At 35.4% G+C, this 22,228-nt stretch overlaps 1 protein-coding gene across 2 annotated transcripts in view; it reads left to right on the top strand.

The window, feature by feature from the left end:
* The first annotated feature begins 1,786 nt into the window (after positions 1-1,786).
* The window catches only part of LOC5571718 (cold shock domain-containing protein CG9705), a 72,152-nt gene continuing 51,710 nt past the window's right edge, over positions 1,787-22,228 (top strand). The window contains exons 1-2 of one of the 2 annotated variants that reach the window (XM_021843134.1): positions 1,792-1,844; positions 2,009-2,451. In XM_021843134.1, the coding sequence (XP_021698826.1) occupies positions 2,288-2,451 (164 nt within the window). In that variant the 5' untranslated portion in view covers positions 1,792-1,844; positions 2,009-2,287. Of the gene's footprint in view, positions 2,452-22,228 lie in introns of both variants that reach the window. The other variant, XM_001659810.2, reaches the window with a different exon arrangement.

Genomic DNA, 22,228 nt, shown 5'->3' with positions numbered 1-22,228 from the left:
TATCGAGTTATAGAACACAAAAGCAGTGCAACTGCGTTCCAAGGGACCATCGAGTAAGCCATGAAAACCAACTTTTACTATGGTTCTCTAACTCGATATCGAGATACGGAATATCGAGTAAGGGAGAGTTAACTGTATTTAAGAAACATAAAAAAAATGATCAATGTTATCCCGGATTACGGTACTATGCATTATTTGACCAAAATGTATACTTTCCTATATCTTCTATTCAGATTATTGAAATATTTTGCACCTTAATCAAAAGTGTCAATGTTCAAATCGGGATCCATTTTTAAAATGATGTAGTCGTTGTACCTGAAAAAATTTGCCAAATTAATAGCAAGAACACGCTCTATCGTATGATTTATACTGCTTCGCGACTAAAAATGGGTGAACCAACGTGCGAATTCAATTTTTGACCAACTTCGCCGTGTCGCGAGTCACTTCGCTATATAGTGCGCATCTATGTCATCCACCGTATGCATTATGCGCACTATTGAGAATCGAGTTGCGACGCCGTGAAGTTGGTCAAAAACCAAACTTCGCACGTTGGTTCACCCATTTTTAGTCGCGAAGCAGTATAATAAAATCAGGATTTTATCTAACATTTTTGAACCCGGGGTTATCGAGGAGTTATTCATGTCATTTACACATGTTGTGCTAGAATTTGCTCTCCGCATTAAAACATCGAATTTATGGCACGCGTAAAAATTAAACATGATGTATTGAACTTACTTCTAACGTCTCAAGCTCTCAACTATCGATTTAAATATCTCGTGCACTTTTTTCACTCCAATGATGGTACCACGGAATATGGACGCATTACCAATTAATAAAATGTGTGATAGCTTCTAATACGTTAGCCACAAAATCTAAGAGTAAACATAAATTCAAGTGTGAACTTATTTCACTGTGCGGAAACTTTCAACGTGCGATGAACTCGGCGATGAAAGCTTAACGAATGTCCCAGGGTTGCCGGATATATTTTCAATATTAAAAAAATAACTCGAAAAAATGTTTTATGAATATTACGATATTGAACAGAAGAGTTTTCCCCAAACGTAACTATAGTGGAACGGCAACGGAATGTGGAACCGGTTCGCCAGCATGAACTACAACATACAACTGGGTGTTGGTTCACTTTCACATCCCAGTTGACAGGTCAGTCGGGATGGTGTGGCTAGGTGAAGTGGTTCACCTGGAGTGAATTTTAGCAGAGAAAAAGTAGATTTCGTATGAAATTTGACAGGAAAATTAATGACAAGTTCATCCACTTCTCCTGGCCTATGCTGGCGAACCGGTACCGCTTTTCCGTTGCCGTTCCGCTATCATTACGTTTGGGCCTTTAGTTAATACATACAATTTACACATGGTTAGATTTTTTACTAAGATTTGATGATCATTTAAGCAATAATTTATCAGTTCTTTATATGATTGTAGTTGATTTCTTAAGGCCCAAACGCAATGATAGCGGAACGGCAACGGAATGCGGAACCGGTTCGCCAGCATGAACTACAATCAGCTTGTCGACTCAGTGTTGATCCAATTTCATTCGTTGTTAGTTCAGTCAAGATGTTGTGATTCATGCTGGCGAATCGGTTCCGCACTCCGTTGCCGTTCCGCTATCATTGCGTTTGGGCCTTTAGCTTCATTCAGTTTCAAAGGGAAAATCAGCAAAATGTGAAACAAATTTAATAGGTTAAACTTGTAACACGACATCTTTTTTTGCATTGAAACTTCTGGCATCACTTTTTAATGCAGGTCGAATCGAAAGCTCTGAAAGCCAGCTTCCTTTCGTCAGTCTTCGTTGAACATCGGATCGGAACGGTTTCTCGTATTTTTATGTACACGTTTGATAAGGATACGGATTTCCCGCAACGACACAAACAGCTTCTTCTATTGTCTTTGCGGTTTATCATCGACCGGCTTTTTTTGGCTTTGCTGCTAAATAGTGCAATTTGTGAAGAGTATTCTATTGGTTTACAACGCTTGTGTGTATCGATTCCAGATTCGGCTTCTTGATCCAAGGAAGAAAGTAAGGATAAGGAAGAAGCCTATCACGGGAAAAGGGAAATCAAAGTGACGCTCTCTCCGCGGGAATGCAGATTGTTCCGTTTTGGCTGTGAATATAAGTGTGAATACCCCAAGGAAGCAAGGAAGAATCACCAATCCAAACAGCACCGTGGTGTTCAATTGCAGTTTATAAGTTAAAAGTCTGGAATTAGTGTTGTGGTGCGAATTTACACATTCTGAAGTCGGGTTGAAGTGAGAAAGCTGTCCAGTGATAATGTCCAACAACATCCAAATCACGGCCGACGATAAGCCGTCATCGGTGGTGGGAATGCCGGCGACCACGCCGACCAAACCTCCGATGACCGGTATTCCTTCGAGCCCTTCGCACCTGCAGCTTCCATCGCCGATAATTACGCGCCGAACCAGAACCGCTTCCACGTGAGTTATTTTGCGCTTTGCTTTTATTTACCATGCTAGAGCTACATATATCTATCTATCGGCTAGGCGCGAAGTCTATCCGGTGGGGTGAAGTACAGAAGCAAGGTCGACGAAACAAGAACGTTTTATAGTTTTCTGCGTGCTCATTTTACTTCGCTGGGTTCTGGGACTGAGTTCTTCTATGAGCCTCTGTACGTGCCATAAATTCTTTTGTTCTCATGACTTTTACTGACGCCGTGTGTTGGTGCTGTCTCGCTCTCTCTCACGGGAAACTTGAAAACAAGGCGCACAGTAAAAGTCAAACGTTTTATAGCATGCATAGGCTCATAGAACCATTTACACTTCGAGCGATGATGGCGAAAATTGCCATCATGTAGGTAGTAATGATTTCGTGCAGTGTTGGTACAATGTAGCAAGGTGAGAAGCGAATGAAACTTCTGCAATCTTCATCCCCTGTTCTGCCGGTGGACGCATAAGTGTCCCATGTGCATATTTGTTGAAAATGCAATTAATTTTTTTCTCATCTCCAAATAGACTAGGATAACATTTAATCTTTGGGGCCTTTTTAGCCGAATGGTTAGAGACCGCGGCTACAAAGCAAAGCCATGCTGAAGGTGTCTGTGTTCGATTCCCGGTCGGTCTAGGATCTTTTTGTAATAGAAATTTTTTTGACTTCCCTGGGCATAAAGTATCATCGTACCTGCCACACGATATAAGAATGCGAAATTGGCAACTTTGTCAATGAAAGCTCTTAGTTAATAACTGTTGAAGTGCGCATAGAACATTAGCTGAAAAGCAGGCTTTGTCCCAGTGAGGACGTAATGCCATCTTCATCTTTTCGGATAGTCTCAGTTCTATTGAGGCACTCCGGTCGATGACACCTGTTAGCATGCATCTTACTTTCTTACAAAAATAAGAGAGCAGATGTATGCACTGGTCGAAAGATCATATAAGATTACCTTTGTATGGGTCCTCTCACATTGCTTAATTTATGGCAATGAGAAGGCGGACTCTCTCGCAAAGGTGGGCGCTGAGGTAGTTGAGATATATGATAGTAGAATTTCACACGATGAATTGTTTCATTTAGTACGCCAAAGTTCTATTCACGGTTGGCAAAGCGATTGGCTAAATGGCCAACTGGGACGGTGGTTACATACCATAGTTCCTAGAGTTTCCTTGCGAGCCTGGTGGAAAGGTTAGGACGTAAGTCGAGATTTCATTCGCGTGATGTCAAGACTTATGTCCAACCATTACTCGTTAGATACACATTTGCACAAGATTAACCTCGCGGTGAGCAATATATGTAATAGATGCAATTAGTTATATATGGTTGCATGAAATACGATTATCTATCATTATTATCTACTAGTTATATATCATTATCTACTTTCAGCTTAACAAATATATGGTTAATGTGATACAACATTTTGCAACGAGCACGCGATTTACTCTTTTTGTAACATGGGACACAAATGCGTCCAACGGCAGTGTTGTGTTCATTCAATATTTATCCCATACTTGGAATGTAGGGTGGGTGCTTCAGATGGTACAATAATTTCGTATTATGAAATCTCTTCTACGTCATAATGGGACGATTTTAATACCAACTTTAATAGTAGTAACATTTCAACAATTGAAAATTGCAGCTGCAGAGCCCACCCTACATGACAATGTGCACAAACGCACGGAACAAACTGGTGTCTGCTTTTAGTAATGTCGGAATTCCAACACACATTCACGCAGCACCAACAGATTTTGTTTTTCGTGTGGGTATTCTTTGGTATGGGCCCTTTTATGTTGGTGGCACGTTACTGCGTGATTATATAGGAGTAGGTATCTGTGTGATTCAGAGTGGCCGATGATGACGATGGTTTGTTTGCTCAAGCTAAAAGGGCTTTGAATTATTGACGAACCAAATGTCACTGCCCTTGTGCCGGTGCCAATGCGATTTCGATGTTACATGCTTACAATTAGATAATTGGTAGTCTCGTGACGATATTTCTTACTTTGGCTTAAGGTATCATTATCAGTGTGATTTATACTTCTTCGGTAGCTATTGTTGGTATCCAGATTATTTCGGTCATGTTTTCCTATTATGTTTCTAAATGTCTTACATTATAAACACTACCAATTCAATTCTAAACTAAAAATTCATTTTCTCAATATTGATCAGAAATTAGAATGCTGCAAAACTGTTATTATTTCAAACAATTTCTCCTAGTATCACACTTTCTTTACGGTAGGGGTTTACAAAATTGAACATAGATATTTGTAGTTCAGTGGAAAAATTCAACTCGATCATTTGAAAGGGGACAAAACTAGAGCATATCAAAGTTGAGCATTTTGTATGAAAACCGGCATCCCGAGCTAAAAATCATTGTCATTTGAATACCATATCAACGTATTTAAAATAAATACCAGCATACCATAATGTGGTAATAAAAGGCAAAATAATAAAAAAATATTTCCATAAATTTCAATGAATAACACCTGCACAATAAAAATATTAATGAAAAAGAACAGCTCATGAGTACCCAATTATGTTATGATAGCATAATATGGTCTTCATGAGGTCTCCACGGTTTTCCTTATACTAGTATGTCAGAGATAAGTCTAGGTTTAATAGCTCACTCTAGTATGTGATCGTTATAAGTTTGCTCTTTCTTCTGGGAAAGACGCACTGCCATTATTAAAAGTCAGTCATGTCTGACTTGGTCTGGTGTATTCGAGTTATCAGTATTAGGCTGATACCCAACAATACGTTGCGATAACAAGCACTGGATCTCGCTTTTGGAGCATTCAATTGATAAGGCGGATCGCATTATCTATGCATCTACTCTGCATTCAGTACGTGGAACCAGGTACAGCAGAAGTCCTAAACTTTTAAAAACAAAGTACTGTTTTACTGGCTCCCCAGTAAAAAACAAACTTAATATGAAGTATGTTCTAATCATGCATTATAAGACTTTTTTTTCTTGTATCTTTCATCTTACAAGTACAATATTGTAAACATTCCACACACATATATACAACTTGACAATAATATGGGGTTCAGAAGTATTACTTGAAACACAAAATTTTTTGATTAGTTTCGGAGTTCCTTAGCTTGTTATTTTTTGTATTTTGTATTGATGATTAGAAGTTTAATTATTGTTTAAACAATGGTAAAGTTTTTGTTATAATATTATCTCTACTGCATTGTTTTAATTCCTGTATCAATATTATTTCAAACATTACTGTCATTATCTAGAAGTTCCGGTGGTATTTTGTACAATTTGTTGTTTCTCAACCGATTCTTCTCATTCTTCTGTGGCGAACTACAAATAACCTTAATTTTTGAAAACTTTTTACTAAAAAGTTACTGGTGGATTGAATTATGTGCATTTGTTCCTCATCACTCAATGAACAAATATAAAGATAATTCGATGCATATGTTTTCTGCTACACCACTTTACGTATTGGTGCATTTTTTTTTGTTAAAATTTAATCTATCTGTATCTTTTGAATCGACTGTTGTCACACAACATTTTCAATAGTTCTCAAACATTGAGGTAATTTGTAATTTGCCACAGAAAAAAAACAGTTATTTGAAGTTGACCATTTTGCATATATGCAGACAACTTTGGTGCATTTTATATGTCCGATACTGTATTTAAACTTTTTTGCATTCTACTACAGAAGGCAAACAGGCTTTGTCCTTTGATGAATAAGCATTAGTCATCCACAAATGAATATTTTTGACATCCCTAATTGTGAAAATATTGTACTATATACTAGTATACTATTAAGGCAGCATTCTAGTATACTACTATATTAGAATGCTGCCTTGATGAATACCTGCTTTTACAGGAAATCTGTCAGATTTGGAGTTCTGAGAATTAACCTGAAGTGTACGATTTGACAGATAACATTGAATTATTCTAGCAATGCATGTTGGGCAATTAAAGAAATTCAACTATCAAACCTTGTTGAATACGAATCAAATTTTTTACAAGCGAATGTTGATGAGTGTCTGTTCATTGGCAAACATTTCCGTAGATGTGAACCTTAATTCTGTTTAAAATATGTTTTTTTTTCAAAAAGTACACTCATAAAGGGAATCAATCTGTTTGGTCGATTCAAAACTCCTTCAGGGTGTGCATCCATTCGGAAAATTCGGGAAAAGCGGGAAAACCCTGGAATCATAAATGCCCTGCCACATTAATGGTAAAGTGTCGCAAATAAATAATAAAAATAATAATAATAATAAATGCCCTGGAAAAAAACGGGAAATAACCATGGAATTGGGAAGCACACCGGGAACATCTGCTTTTCTAACACAAAAATGCCGTTTTGTTTCAATCGGGAGAAATTAAAAAAAATTGCCAAGACGTGCCTGACAGTTCGTAATTTTGAGCTTGATTAGCTTTTCATTAGTTGTTAAAAAGTCAACGGTTTCTTAATTTTTTTGTTTTTTTTTTTCCAAAATTCTGTGAAAAAAAAATGTTTTTCTGCAGAATTTGTTGTCAGTTTTCTCCTTCAATTGTTACCGATTTCTTGTGGCATGTTATGTAGAGTTCTAGCTGCTAAATATTGAATACATTTAGAGATGATCTTATGGAACATCATTAGGGTCCTTGAAAAAATTGTAGAAGGGTAAAACACTTTATTTTAAGAAGGGATAAAATACTTTAAATTTTTTTATTAAGATTCAAGGCAAATTTTTAATGAGATCTTTGCATGAATCCTAACGGAAAACAAGGCGATACTTGACCAGTTTCTTGAAAGATTACTGCAAAGATAATTAGAAGATTCTTAGTGGATTTCATAAAAGATGCTTGGTTGATTTTTCCTGAAATTCTTAGTAGATTCGTTGAGGTTGGCAAAAACGTGATAAATCCGTACAGGCTCCATACACTTCATAGGCGTTTTGTATGAAGTGGATACAGGAGATAGTTCCATTTCTTAGGTGTATGGATTTCAATCCCGCACGGTAATCATTGGGAATTCCGTTTGGTGGATTCCTGGAATTACTTACGATGTTGATTCTTGGGGCCAAGATAGCCGTAGCGGTAAACGCGCAGCTATTCAGCATGACCATGCTGAGGGTCGTGGGTTCGAACCGCTGGTCGAGAATCTTTTCGTAAAGAAAATTTTCTCAATTCCCAGGGCATAGAGTATCATCGTACCTGCCACACGATATACATATGCAAAAATGGTCAATCGGCAAAGAAAGCTCTCAGTTAATAACTGTGGAAGTGCTCATAAGAACACTAATCTGAGAAGCAGGCTTTGTCCCAGTTGGAACGTAACGCCAGAAAGAAGAAGAAGATTGATTCTTGGTGAAGTCTTGTCTGGATTACTAGTTTTGCTAGTCCTTCCTCTATGACAAATTACTTAAGTATGAGGTCATTGAAGATATTTTGTAGGGATTTCTGCAGATTCACAACAAATTGTTCCAATTATTCTCAACAAATTACTTATAAGATTATTACTAATTCGTAGCAAGATCTTTGATAGATGAATAAATGGTAAGTTCCTTTAAATCTTTAAATATTCCTGGGAGGATATTTGTTTAGTTCCGGACGAGAGTCTTGGCAAAATCTTCCATGGATTCCTTGTAAGATGCTGTTTTAGATTTATGTCAAACGTATAAGTCAGCTTCATTGGAGTACAATCAAATGTTTGTGGCGATATATCGTCACATAAGGGGCTGGGGTCAAGAAGGACACCTTTAAGCTATATCGGTTAAAATCATGGATGATTAACACAAATTTTGAGGATTATTCCAGATCAGGGACAACCTCACCTCTTTAGGGTGTCGACTACCTGCAAAATCCTGGAAAGTCAAGGAATTTCAGGGAATTCCATTTTAACCTAGAAAGTCAGGGAATTTCACACGAGGTCAGGGAAAAAACGATCTAATGATTGTCTGCAGAGTAATCATGAGGCCATCCATCAATAGGGGTAGGCGGGACAAGATGAGCCCTCTTTGTTTTTGACGTTCTTACCAAAAATTTTCAATAAATTATTTAGAGTTGTGTTATATATCATTGAATTGCTTTGACGGCCAAACATTTCAACTGAAAAATCAAAATCACTACTTAAATATTGTCAAAAGTACATAGTAGTCCAAAATTTTTCCTTTTCGTATAAGATTTGTTATTATTTAAAAGTGATATTCTCGTTGCGTAAACAAATTCATTCATACTTTTTTTTGTCGTATAGTCATAGAACTATATGCTGTAGATAATCTGAAGCACAAAATTTATCAAATTTGAAAGTCATTTCAATTGTTTCGAGTACATCAATATATTTGCACTCTTAGGACAAGATGAGCACTATGTTCAAAATTGAGGAAAAGAGTGAATTAATAAAACCACATTTAGTGGTAGTATACGGTATCTGCTTTGCACTAAACTTTTTTTTTTATTTATATTAACAAACAAAAAAATATATCGTTTTGTAGTGAAATCCCAGAAATGTTTTGGAAGTTATTTTTTAATAAGGAAAAAACTGACAAGGTTTGTACAAAAATAATTATCTTTTATGTCCGAGACCACTTGGAAGGTACGAGGGGGATAAAAACTAAATGAGGAATAAAAAAAAAAGAAATTTAAAAGGTATTTTTATAAGTTTTTATTCAATAAATTCAATTCAATTCGTTACTTTGTGCACCTTTTCTAATCGTTATCTGGATCGTCGTTCTACCTGTTTTTTTTTTCTTTAGAAACATTGAATACCTAACACAGGTAAAAAAATACCTTTTTTCTCTACTTCAATATATTAGTATCAGAATTATAGCTTGAAAATTAAATAAGTTGAAGATAAATACCATCAGAAGTCTAAGATAATATCTTCGGATATTACAAGCATTGAAAAATATTGGTTTCTTTGATAAATGTTATCATTTTATGCGGGCTAACTATTTTTCACTTAGCAAAACCTTTGATTGTTGTAAGTTGAGGTAATAAAGTCATGTTTAATGATGATTACTAATTTTAACAAAAGAAAAATGCTTAAGTATGTGTAAATCGAGCTCATTAGGGTGCACTGCTCATATTGACCCGTCTGACCCTATAATAGATTGCAATCTTTCGATATTAATTTCAAACATCTAACTTACCATTCCAGCCCACCTTTGGATATTTCGATATTGTTCCAACTGATTTTAGCTGATAATGATTGAGATTCCCAATTTTTTTTTGACGAAATGGTTATTCAATCATTGAAAAATTGAAGCTAAGCTTTGGAAAATGGTCCTTGGGCTTATTCTACGAGTGGCTTGAAGTGATAATTCTCACCTCACGCTACTCGTTGAATATGCTCATCTAATATTAAATTATATTTTTGTGAGTGTAGTAATCTAAATTAATGCATAGTCTAATCCGCGCATTAGGCGACATTTTACAACTATCAACATTTATAAATTGAAATCACAGCTTTGCTCAAAATATTGACATAAGTGTCTAAAAAATGATAAGTAGGTAAAAAATGATAAGTAGTATCGGGCATGAAAATCTTTAGATAGATATGCGAATACTTTTCGTTTTAAGATAATTCGAGTTATATTGCATTTGTTGTTCTAAGGATTCAGCATTGAATCCACGAAAAAATAAATGAAAAATCGGAAATTTCAACACGAATGTTTATGGAACTGATATGAGAGTATGAACAGCATATATCCTGAACATTTGATTTCTTCACATTTTTGTTTAAGATTGTTGTTAGTTTTCTTTCTGAGATAAATATTTAATAAGAACAATAGTTTAGATAATCTCAAGAAAAGTATTTTAAGGACATCTATCGACTATTTTTAATCAACTATGCTATCATAGGGAAGTCAAGAAAATTTCCATTACGAAAAGATCCTGGACCGACCGGAAATCGAACCCACCTTCAGCATGGCTTTGCTTTGTAGCCGCGGACTACCACTCGGGTAAGGAAGGTCCCATGTATGCTTTTATACTTTGTTACTTAAAACTAGGGTGGTCCACAATATCACATAAATAATAAAATCAACTTTCTTATTTGCAAACATAATGGTATATACTCTTAGGCAATGTAGTAGAACGTCGAATTTTGAATGCCAAAACAAATTCTTCTGTAGCTCAAAATTTGATCAATCTAGCTAGAGCATTTTTCCTCAATCATCGTAGGGAGTGGTCGGTTTTTTAGATGTTTCAATAAATCGTTTACACCGGTAAGTCACCAGTCGCCGTGCGCATATATGCAGATGCCTTATGTAGGCATACTAAACGTCTGGAATATATCGCGAGATCATTTTTTCATCCGTTTTTAAATTTTTAGGCATCGGGCAATTGGCAAACAGATTTTGAATAGAATTCATAAAATAATTCAAGTAAAAACGTCTGTAAAATGTTTCAACATTATAAAATTCAATTGTAAATTTAAGACGGAAATACAGTGAAGCCTCCATGAGTCGATATTGAAGGGACCATCGACTCATGGAAATATCGAGTAATGAAACAGCAATCTTTTGGAAAGCAACTTCTAGGGACCATCATAGTAACCATGAAATTTTGTTTTTATTATGGTTCCATGAGTCGATATCGAGTCATGGAACTTCGACTCATGGAGGTACCACTGTACATAATGCTAATCTACCCCAATAGGTAGATTGTTTAATTACAAACTGCATTTGACTGTATTCACTGGATAGTGACACCACAAGAATCGCATTCATAATAATGCACGCTCCAGCGGTCAGTTAGCTATTCTGCAGCGTCATGCCGTTGTAGCATCTGGCTGTCATGGTCGCGCAAGCGATAATAGCTTGCACAAATTGGAATAAGCTCAGAGAGAACGGATCGACTGGGTGACTAAGCCAGATACAGTCTCCATCCGTCACCAGAGTCAACTAGCTACGCAATCGACCGGCAGCAGGCGTCAAAAGCAATTTGACATCAACAATACATCGAACACAATGCGGGTATGCTGGCTGAAGTGTTCGCTTTGTATACCGAGCTGAATAGGTCTCCCATGCGGTGGAGCACTCCAGCAGGATGAAAGTCGTCAATATTTTCAAACGTTGCATCATTCTTGCGAACTTGAAGGATCTTGTCACTCCAATTTCCGTTGCGGTAGTGCAAACAATCCCCGACAAGCCAAAGCACCTGATCTAATTTTAACGACCACAAAACCACCTCTCCAGTAGAAGATTTCGCCATCAGTCAAACCTTCGTCGATCGAAAGACCGGCCGGCCGGCGACGAAAATCGATTGGATTTTTTTTTTCGTTTACTCTGTTTAGTCTACGAATCCCACCCCGCCCCTGCTTTTGCCTTTCTGGCTGGTATGGAGGATTGATAAAAAGTACTGATCAATCCTCCTATCGTTGCTAGTGAAACATGATATGATATGTCTAAATGGCTCTGCAAATAATTGAAATAATTTAGTTATGAACAAAAACATTGTTAAAATTATGTTTACTATATTTTTTACTTAAATTTGTGACAAAACATAATTTCTTTTGAATTTCTTTGAAGCATCATTTCAAACATTACATTCATTTCTTATATTCTGGTGTTTTGTGTAACGCAACATTATCATCCTAATTTGGTAAAACTACATTGAGCTCTTATTAACATTTTGTTAATAACATATTACATTCAATTTGTCGAAAAGGTTGCAACGATTATGTCTAAGATTACCAATAGTTTTTTTTTTTCAACATTTGTTTCAATATTTCAACATAAGATATTTTAGACTCATTAGTACTATACCAAGAAGGGAGCTTTGGAGTCTTTTTTTTTTTTGAATCCTCTGCAGAGCTTTCTTCCTGGTATTACAACAGCTAGTCCATTTTGGTACAGCATAAAACATGGCCGGTCTGAAAGTTAGATTATCAAAAATTTGTTCTTAAGACAAAGTTTTTATTTTCTGTTAATAAGTGGATACAGCTTTTGGTTTATGTGGGAATATTATAAGTTGAGTTTTGGAAGCATACGCCAGCAAAGATTTTTAACATACCTGAGGTAAGTCAGATGTACAGCCTTGGACTAGTTTATCTCGGGACCAACGGCTTGACTATCTCAGGGATGGGACTTGATCCCAGGTCCTCGGCGTGAGAAACGTGTGTTTTGACTACTACACCAGGCCCATCCCCTGCAATAAGATAACTTGAATTCTCTAATCTTGTTACCAAAACTCGTTTCAGTAATATAGTACATAGCAACTACATGTGTTTAAGAACAGTAATAAGGAAAATAACATTCAATCATACATTTTTCCAACCGTTTTGATTTCACTAGAGCCGCTTGGCGCAAGAGGATTTTTTTCCTGTTTGTGATATCACTTTTGCAATCCACATCGTGGGAGTGCTGCCTGACTACCTACTCCACCCATCAATAATCTTTGACGACCGGTCATGTAAACACAAACAGTTTGGAAAAGCACATCTGCACTGCATCTCTTCCAGGGTTGCCACTAGATTTTTGAAAATGTCTGGCGAGTTCAAAATAAAAAGTCTTGCAAAGTCTGGCGGACACCATTGTGCAGGTATACTACTAGACTCGAATTTCGAAGGTAACAAAAATATATACAACATAGAAAAAAAAATCTAAATTCACATCAGCACTAAAACATGGCCTTTTTTAAATGTTTAAGTCTGTATAGGAAAACGTTATAGTATTTCAGCCATGGTATTTATCAAATAAGTCCTTTATGTTTATTTACATTCAGGCGCATAGATTCTTATGATTGTACAAAATAAAAGTCAAAACGAATAATCCCTGAGAAAGTTTCACCATGCCTGTTTTCAAAACTCTATATCAAATTTATAAATGAGAACTGCACTCTAGTAGAGTTGATCTGGACACAGTTTAAGCTTCGTCATTTTTTTAATGAATAGAAGAGTCTAAATGCTAAAATACCGTCGCATAATAATCAAAGTCACTAGAATAACCTCTCTACTGCCCTTATCATCTTTCTACCACAAAACAATATTTTATTCACGATGACTTTTTTGTATTTCAATAGTTTAGCAGTTCTAAACAACTCTTTTGTTTTTGAAATCGGTATCGATATTGAATCATTGGTTACTTGGTTTAAAAAATATTCCGAAACTCCTTTGGCCACCATTTTATTTCACTCAATTTATCAAAACAAAAAAAAATACATGGGCAAAACAATGTCAGGTTTTAAAGAGATTCTCTCAAAAAATCATGAAGATTTGTTGAGTTATCTTCAAGGAAACTAAAAATTACAAAATTGTGTTTTTCGAAGTTTTCAAGATCTCTTTACAGTCAGAGTGAAACCAAACACATGAATACTCATTACTCAAAAACTATTATACCAATTTGCTTAATTTTACACAACAGGTTTCCATCAAACTATTGTTTTGAAAAGCGAGTATACCAATCACAAGAGAAATTCTAAATCCTGCGTAGTTACAGTAAGTATGGCTACCGTCGGTTTGTAAAGTCTGGCAGAATTTGAAAAAGTCTTGCAAAATAAGTAGTTTGTCTTTTTGTCTTTTTCTCGATTAAAAGTCTTGCAGTGCCAGATTAATCTGGCATAATGGCAACCCTGATCTCTTCATCGTTTTGCCATTATTTATTGCTCCATCGCTTCTGGGGATAATGTTCTGATCTGGTTATTTTTATTCACAGAGCATCGAAATTTGAATGGATGGCTTCGTGATTGGATTTTCATGGGCAGTGATTTGCACGGGAACGTTTTTTACGTTCATATTCTTGTTTTAATGGTTCGCATTAAGTTACGTCGGTCACGATTGCTAATGCTTCACACGAAATAAAAATATGCAGCATTTCATTACACAGGATTGTGTACCACGTGCCAAATAAAGGTAACACGTGAGAATAACAGGCACATTTGAGTCATACATTTCTATGAACACCTGTCCAGCTCACCATGTTATATAGTCATCGATTAAGGTGAAACATCTCGGAATTCAAAGATGGCTGCCACAATGGCCGAATTGTTCCCTTACTCACGTTTTCAAAGGCACTAACTGAAAAAATAGTTGGCATATGTTTCTGTTTTTTTTATTTTTTATTTTAAGCTTTTTGCTAGTTCACAAATCCAAAATTAAAAGTGCACTGTTGTTGGATGCTTTCTTCGGGAGATTTGTGCCTTAACTAAATTAATTTCACTTATGATTCAATGTTGAGAAATAATCGATCCATCAAGGATTAGTAGTTCATTGCTAGTAATGGAGCCTTCAGAAGCTAAGATTCATTTTGGTTGATTTTTTGTAGTGATACTCTACGGATATACCGTATATCATTTTATAAAGCATGTCAATTCGTTTCATTTATCTACTTCATACTACGCATTTCACAATATTAAACAATTTTAATAGTCAAAAATGCATTTGAAAAAATTTTGGTTTATATTCGCTTGTGTCCAAGCAATATTGAAACAATATTGAGCAAATTCTTAAAAGAGCTCTTGCAGTAATTTCAGTAGAAAGTGTATCGAAGTCAAACCTCAAATTTTAAAGAGCACAAATCTGGAGAACTAAACATCATTTAAAGCTGAAAACTTGATCGATATTCATTTGCTGGTGGTGACCTGAGACGAGACTCGCGAAGAAGGTCTTTTTTTCTGTGATTGCTGAGTTTTTTTTCTAATTTCACTCTGTGTTTGCATCAATCATGAACATTTCAGCACAAAATTATTGCATTTGCATTACAGCTAAGAATGAAATAAGCTTTTGAGTATAATTTCATACCAGCAGAAGTAGCAGACTTTATAAATAACTAGTCTTGTGTTTAGATTTATCAGCATTTTTCGAAAAACTGCTCCGCAGACTGAGATTTAAAATAACAGTTTATTCTGCATATAATACTTTTCACTTTTTCAGCCACAACTACTGGCTGCATTTGACGTTTCGTGACAGCGGAATCTGAGCTGCATATGTTAAAATGATTCAAAATGCCACTTTAAAAATTTGTGTCGTTTTCTTGTAAAAAGAGCCGCATTTGAAGGCCATTCGAATTCTTAACAGTAATTTTATAATATTTGCTAGCTACAAAAATGAAAACTTTTCCCAAATTTGAGCATTTTGTGGTGTTAAAAGGTTGGTTTAAAAATGGGAGTGATTCAAAATGACCAAATGGATGAGGCAGAATGTCGGAGAATGGAGATCGAAGAGTCCGCAACCAAGCTTCTCCATGAGTTTGCTCTGTAGCATAGATACGCTTATTTGTCAATAAAATCAAAGAAAAGCTTACGATTTAGGCAGAACAGTGAAAAAATGATGAATTTCACCGGGAAATTCAAGGAAAATCTATGAGTTTATGTCGAAGACAGGGTGGCCACCGAACCGGGAAAAGCGGGAAAAAGACGGGGTTTGAATCCACCGGGAAAAAGAAGGGAAAACCCGGGAATTTGAGAAGATCACCGGGAAAATCGTGTTGAACGAACATCTTAAAGCTATAAATCTACAAACCAATCTCCAAAATAAGTTATAGAAAGTATTTATGGTTAACGATAACTACTTTCTATAACTTGGCCATGAGGCATCCGCCATTTTGAAGAAATTTCTTTCAAGCATTAATGATTTAATTTCTACTATGCTACATCATATTTCTTAAAAATGTTTCACTCTCTTCTTAGCAATGTTTCGAAATATTATTTTGATTTTTCGTTCTCGCACTGTCAGGGCTAATATTTCTTGAACTTTTCTCTAACTTATTTTACTCGACGTTTTGAATCAAAGTTTAATTACCTATTACAGATTGGTTTAGCACTTTTTTTAATACCACAACTAATCTTGAAAAGAAGACTTTATTTATAAACGCTTTTAATATGTCACTAGTTATTTAAACGACAAAGTTTTGAATAATTTACGATTTTAATAACGAACGAGCAGTTACAGCTTATATAAAATGTGTAGAATATCTATACAAAAAGGCATTATGAGAGGGTGGGTGGATGTCAAAAATAATATATTTCGATGTTATTAAAATTGTGACTGAGCCCTAAGTAAATGCTTCTACATGTGTGGCCTTGTTTCATCCATACCTTGAACTTATTTGCTCTTAGAACTCTTTATTTTTATGAAGAAAATTCAAAGGAATGAGAATTGAAATCATTTCAATTACGATGAAGAACTTCTTTGGCATCTTGATGATTTACTTAGGCACCTGGGGCTTTTGTCGGCTAAGTTATCAGAAATTCAGCATTAAGATGTGCTTAAGATGATTATAAACCAAAGCCAAACTTCGACATTTCAAGAGCATGAGTCTTGAAAACCAAACTGATCAAAATTTTCATCGTTTTATCATCACCAGAGTACAATAAATCCATCAAATTTTCAAAGCGAACGGTTGTCAGGTTCTCTGAATCTTAAAACTTGAACTGGATAATTCGAAGTTTGGCTTAAAGGGCATATTGATGGTAAATATGGTTCAAATAGCATTCAAATTAAACCCCTGTTGTGTCAAGAGTAGGATTTGTTTTATAAGCACAATTAATCATCTCTTTCCCACGATAGATAGCTCCATTGATTTTCGATGAACGCGAGACAAATCGATTCATATGAATACTATTCTATATAGTTTTCAGAATAAGATTCTATATAGTTAGAACAATAGTCAACTTATTGTTCCAAACAATTGATAAACAATCAAAATATTTTGGAAAAAAAATAAACCGATGCTTTTTATAGAAACGATTTTTCATATAAAAAAGTCAATTGAAGTTGTTGAAAAGGATGGATTAAACACCGGAAAAATTATGTAAAAAATACCGGGAAATCCGGGAAAAAAGTGGGAATTTCAAAATCGAAATTTGGTGGCCACCCTGCGAAGAGTTGCTGCAGGGTAAACTTATTTGAAAACCGTTTGGTAAAGAATACAAATTGAAACTTTCTAGGAAAGATGCAATGAGGGTCATTTTTCCCTATCAGTGCATATTGGGCCATGTTCCCCTATAACGTTGATATTATTCCTCTTCGCGAGTCTCTCTCAGGGTGTGATTAGTCGGCTTCGATGCATCTTCATCTTAAAGATATCAAGAGAGAGTGCTAGTTGGTATACTTGAAGTAATTTTATGAAGAACGTCCAGTAGAATTCCAAGAGACCATCAAATGCTAAATGTGCTTCAAAATCATTTGAAATGCTATGAAAAAAAAAATTTCTTTTTTTTTTTCTTTTTCGTAAAAAATAACATGGAGACATGTTTTTTTTTAAGAGAATTTTCTATAAATCTGGGAATTAATTTGCTAGAGTTTCTGGTATAGTTTTTTGGGCAAATCCTCGATAATCCTTTAAAAACATCTGGGGAAAATACTTGGGAGAAATGCATATTGAGTCGCTAAAACCTGTGGAGAAACTCCTGCTTGAATTCTGAAAAAAAATCTCGAAAGAATGCCTTGAACAGTGTTATTGTAAGTAATCACAGTCGACACGTTTTCGCTGATATTCGCCAGCGCTTCCCTTAAAAATTCAAAACACGAGCGATCAAATGAATGTTGGAAATAATGTCAATTGTATGCCTCTGACCACAATAACTTCACTAGGAAACGTAACGGTTTTGTTTGTTTCTGTCATTTTTCATAATAGCTTTCACTGTATGTGTGCCACGCCACATTCGACATAACTCGCGTAACAATTCTAAAGGACCAATGATCAAATTGTAAACAAATCGGGTTTTTTATACTATTCGATAGCATATCCCAACACCCACAAACTATGCAAACATTGTCAACATAATCATAAAACTGACCGTTATAAACTTGATTTTCAAAACGGCCAACGCTTTTTCCAAATCATTCATTCGCCCCCTGCTCGAAACGGCCAATGATCGGTTCTCTCTCCATCAAGAGGGCCTACAATCGGAAAATTTCGCAAACTGTCATTGGCCTTAGCATGGTGAGAGGCCAATGACTCTCTCTTGCTTATTCATTGAAAACCAAAAAGGCCTAGCCTTGGGCCAAGCACGCTAATAAAATTCAATTTGGCCAATAAAAAAAGCCCATGTCTTGTTGAAAGTCGAAAATGGGCTAAGCATTTAAACTCATCAATTTTCCACATTTGTGTCAGTTTTCAGAATAAAATCGATTATTAGCGTGTAGTAATAGTAAATCGTCACTCAACGAGCAAGAAATCACATTGATTGATTTGAATACTGAGAAATATGAATTGAAAATGTGGTGAACAATATTCAAATCGAATGTTCTCAAAGTCAACGATCTGAGGATTGGCCCTTTTGAATTGTTACGCGAGATAACAACAAGATCAAACTATTCATGTTGTTTATGATCCGATTCTATGCTAAACTCACTATTTATGCAAATGTCAACGTGAACGTCGCGCAATGTATCGAAGCACTGACCAGGAAGTCAGAGAAGAAATTTTCTCAACCCAATATAAATTACAAACTATTTGAGGAACTATTGAAGCAATCATTAAAAAAATAACGGACAAATTATTGGAGTAGTCTACGAAGGAATCATTGGAAACTTTTTTGTAATATTAAATATTAGCGTTAGCGTTTTTGATAAGCGTTAAAAAATCACAAATAAACGTAGACCGTTGCTGTAAGAATTTTCTAAAAAAATCTTGATGGAATTTATGGACTACATTGCTCCAGAGGGAATTCCCGAAGAGATTTCTTAGAAGATTCCGGGAGAAAAGGCTCTAGAGGAATTCCCAAAGCGAGTCGAATTTGTAGTGGTATTTTTTTAAAGATCCTTGGATAATCTCTTTGAAAAATTTCTGAATCAAATGTTCGATAAAAGATCTTTCCAAATGATATATGTATAATCCAACGATTTTCCAAGAATTTTCAATGGTTTTGTCATAAATATTTTCATAACAAGCCGATTTATTCTGGTAAGATCTAACCAGCAAACTACAATATTATTATTTTTTCTATCTTTATTAACGAGATTTTTAGCCCTGGGCTAGTTCATCTCGGGACCAACGGCTTTACTTCCCTTCTGAAGGAAGTCGTCACTGAAATTTTTAGTGACTATCTCGGGGATGGGATTCGATCCCAGGTCCTCGGCGTGAGAGGCGTGTGTTCTAACCCCTACACCAGGTCCGTCCCCACAATATTATTACCATTTTTTAAAAAATATCAAGAATCGCATTTCGATTAAGCAACTTGCTCAGAACTTCTGAAAAATGAATCTTAAGGCCTAATCAGTTTTCAAGGATTTACTACAGATATACACTATTGAAAATAGTGCCATTATCACATCAAGAATATTAAAAAAAATCTGATGATAATTGCACAGGAAATTCGCTATTAATTTCTGCGGAATCAGTTGTCCAAGTAGTTTTTTTTTTCAAATGTCTAAACGGTTCTAAATCTCTACAAATATAGTTACACAAAATCGAGCTCTTCTGGACTAAATAACACTTCCACACATTCAAAAATCGATTTTATGCTGATTTCTGCTTAATTTTCTCAAAATTCATAACTTAAAGAGATGCTCAGTATTGCGGTGCTTCTTTATGTGTCATAAGCATTTCAAAAATGAAGAAAAAATCATCCCAGGAGCAGGTTTTTCAGTATGTGTTTCAATTACACACCAGATGTGTTGAGCAAGAAGATTTTGTGGGTATCATACTGTTGTTTCCCTAATTTGTTACCGTTTTGATACATATTACAGACAGCTTCAAATTCCGGACACTTTACTTTGTATGGAAAACATTTCACATGAAATGTTGCCATTTTTGCCGTTCATTAGTTCTCACTTTCAAGGCTCGTTCTAATGATCATTTTCCATCCGTAATATGAATCAAAACGGCATATGGCAATGAAGTTTTATCTTCAATCAAGAAACACTTTATTTGTTTGCTAGAGTACTCTAGGACATGCGATGATTTTTAAAAGTGTCTAGTTTTATTTACGTAGCATGACTCTTTTAAGTCACTCTTCTAACACAGGTCTCAAAAAGTCTATACTTTCAATGGAAGGGCATTTTTTTTATTATTATGCTTGCAATGAGTTCTGGACAACAATTTTACAAGTTCTTCTGGAATTGCTTCTTCTCCCAGAAATTCGTCCATAAAATCCTTGAGCTCTAGGTAGAATTTGCTCTAAGAAATCCTTGAACAATCATACGCTAGTTCGTTCTGTAGATTTTACAGAAATTACACCGAAAATTTTCTCATCGACCATCCCAGTATTTCCTCAGGAGGTTCTTCCACTAAATCTCCGATAGTTTTTTTTAGAAAATCATTAAAAGATTCCTATGAGAGTTCTTCCACACAGGTTTGTTCCAGAGTTTGTTTAGATAATTTTCTAGGAAACCATACAAGAATGCTGCTGAAAAACAGTTCTTACGCTGATTTTTCCAGTAGTTCTAGTAGTCATTTAAATTTGGATTTCTCTAAGAGTTTATTTATTCTTTCCTCGATAAATTCAAAAATGAATTCCGCATGGAGTTCTTTCAAAAATTTCTTCAGTACTCATCCAGAGATTACTCCTGCAGCTCTAGCAAACAATTCCAAATATTACAGAAATTATTCAAGTTATTCCTCAGATTCATCACGTAAATTTTCAGAGATTCTGGTCCGTGTATTTCAAAGCATCTTTAAGAAAATCGTGCAGGATATTTTCTAGAGATTGAAATGATATTTTGCAAATAATTATTTTAGGAAATTGTCCAAAAATTCCTTTCCCATTGCCTTAATGCTCCAGGAATTCCTTCAGATATTCGGGCCGGAATTCATCAGGATTTGTGTATATAAGTTTCATTAGATCATTTTAGTGTATGATTTCCTTTAAACAAAATCCCTGGATTTTTTTAGGATTTGGAGACATAATTTAAGGAAAAAAATCTTGTCGATTCCCTTGAAACATCCTTAGAATAAATCCTGGAAAACCCCTTGAGGACTTCCTTGAGAAATTTTAAAGCGGAATTCATTAAGGAATCTCAGGAGGAATCACTGAAATAATTGCAAAAGGTAATCTTGATAAAAATCCTGGTTGAAGATGTCCCAAACGGATGAAAAAAATCCTAGGGAAATCGATTGAAGGATTACGGTATGAATTCTTAGAGGATTCTGAATTCTTGGAGGAAGTCCGTATAAGAAACGCTAAATGAACTTTTGAAGACGTTTTTTTTTTATTTTTATCATTTTATGTCATCGATTTCAATATCTTTGTAATGAAAGCATTTGAAAAGTCAACAAAGGAGTGAAATTCGTCACAGGTCTTGTTTCAAGCATTCGCCAATGTCAAATGGAGGAATAGATTCATACCTGGGTGAGATTTTAGAACAAACAGATCATCTTGGAGAGCCGTGGTTGAACCTTCATTAAAGTGTGAAAAGCGGCTCTGTTTTGCTAAAAACCTATGAGCTAGTATTGAAATAAATTGTCTCTAACTAAAAGAATGAAGTTCCAAATGTTATGAACCTCTGTATTAATGTTTTTTGAACTTTAACAAAAAAATATAAGTACAATAAATCCATAAGACGCAAATGTTCCCAAAACCAAGTTCCTGGCAAAAAATGTTATTGTGACCATGAAAAACACGTTCCCCAAGACCTCTGTTTTTACTTTTAAAAAAAACCTGTAAACTTTTTTTTTGCTTTTGTACATTATTTACGGGAATTTACGTATTATCGGCAGTGTAAGCCGATGCTGCGCTTCTTTTGCAGTTTTCTCGGACATCAGCAGACAAATTACGTGTTTGTCTGTTTACATTTATGCGCTGCTCAATCCTCTATCGATTCACACCAACAGACTTGTTTAAAGCTTTGTGGAAACATTTTTACAACGCTTCGAACATATCTTGTCAGTGTGACTATTGTCGGCAGCCTCATTCTCTTCGGCAGCTTTCCCATAAGA

This window comes from Aedes aegypti, chromosome 2 (assembly GCF_002204515.2).
Source record: "Aedes aegypti strain LVP_AGWG chromosome 2, AaegL5.0 Primary Assembly, whole genome shotgun sequence".
Taxonomy (NCBI): Eukaryota; Metazoa; Arthropoda; class Insecta; order Diptera; family Culicidae; genus Aedes; species Aedes aegypti.
Note: the sequence above shows the minus strand (reverse complement) of the source record. Positions and strands in the feature narration are given on the sequence as shown.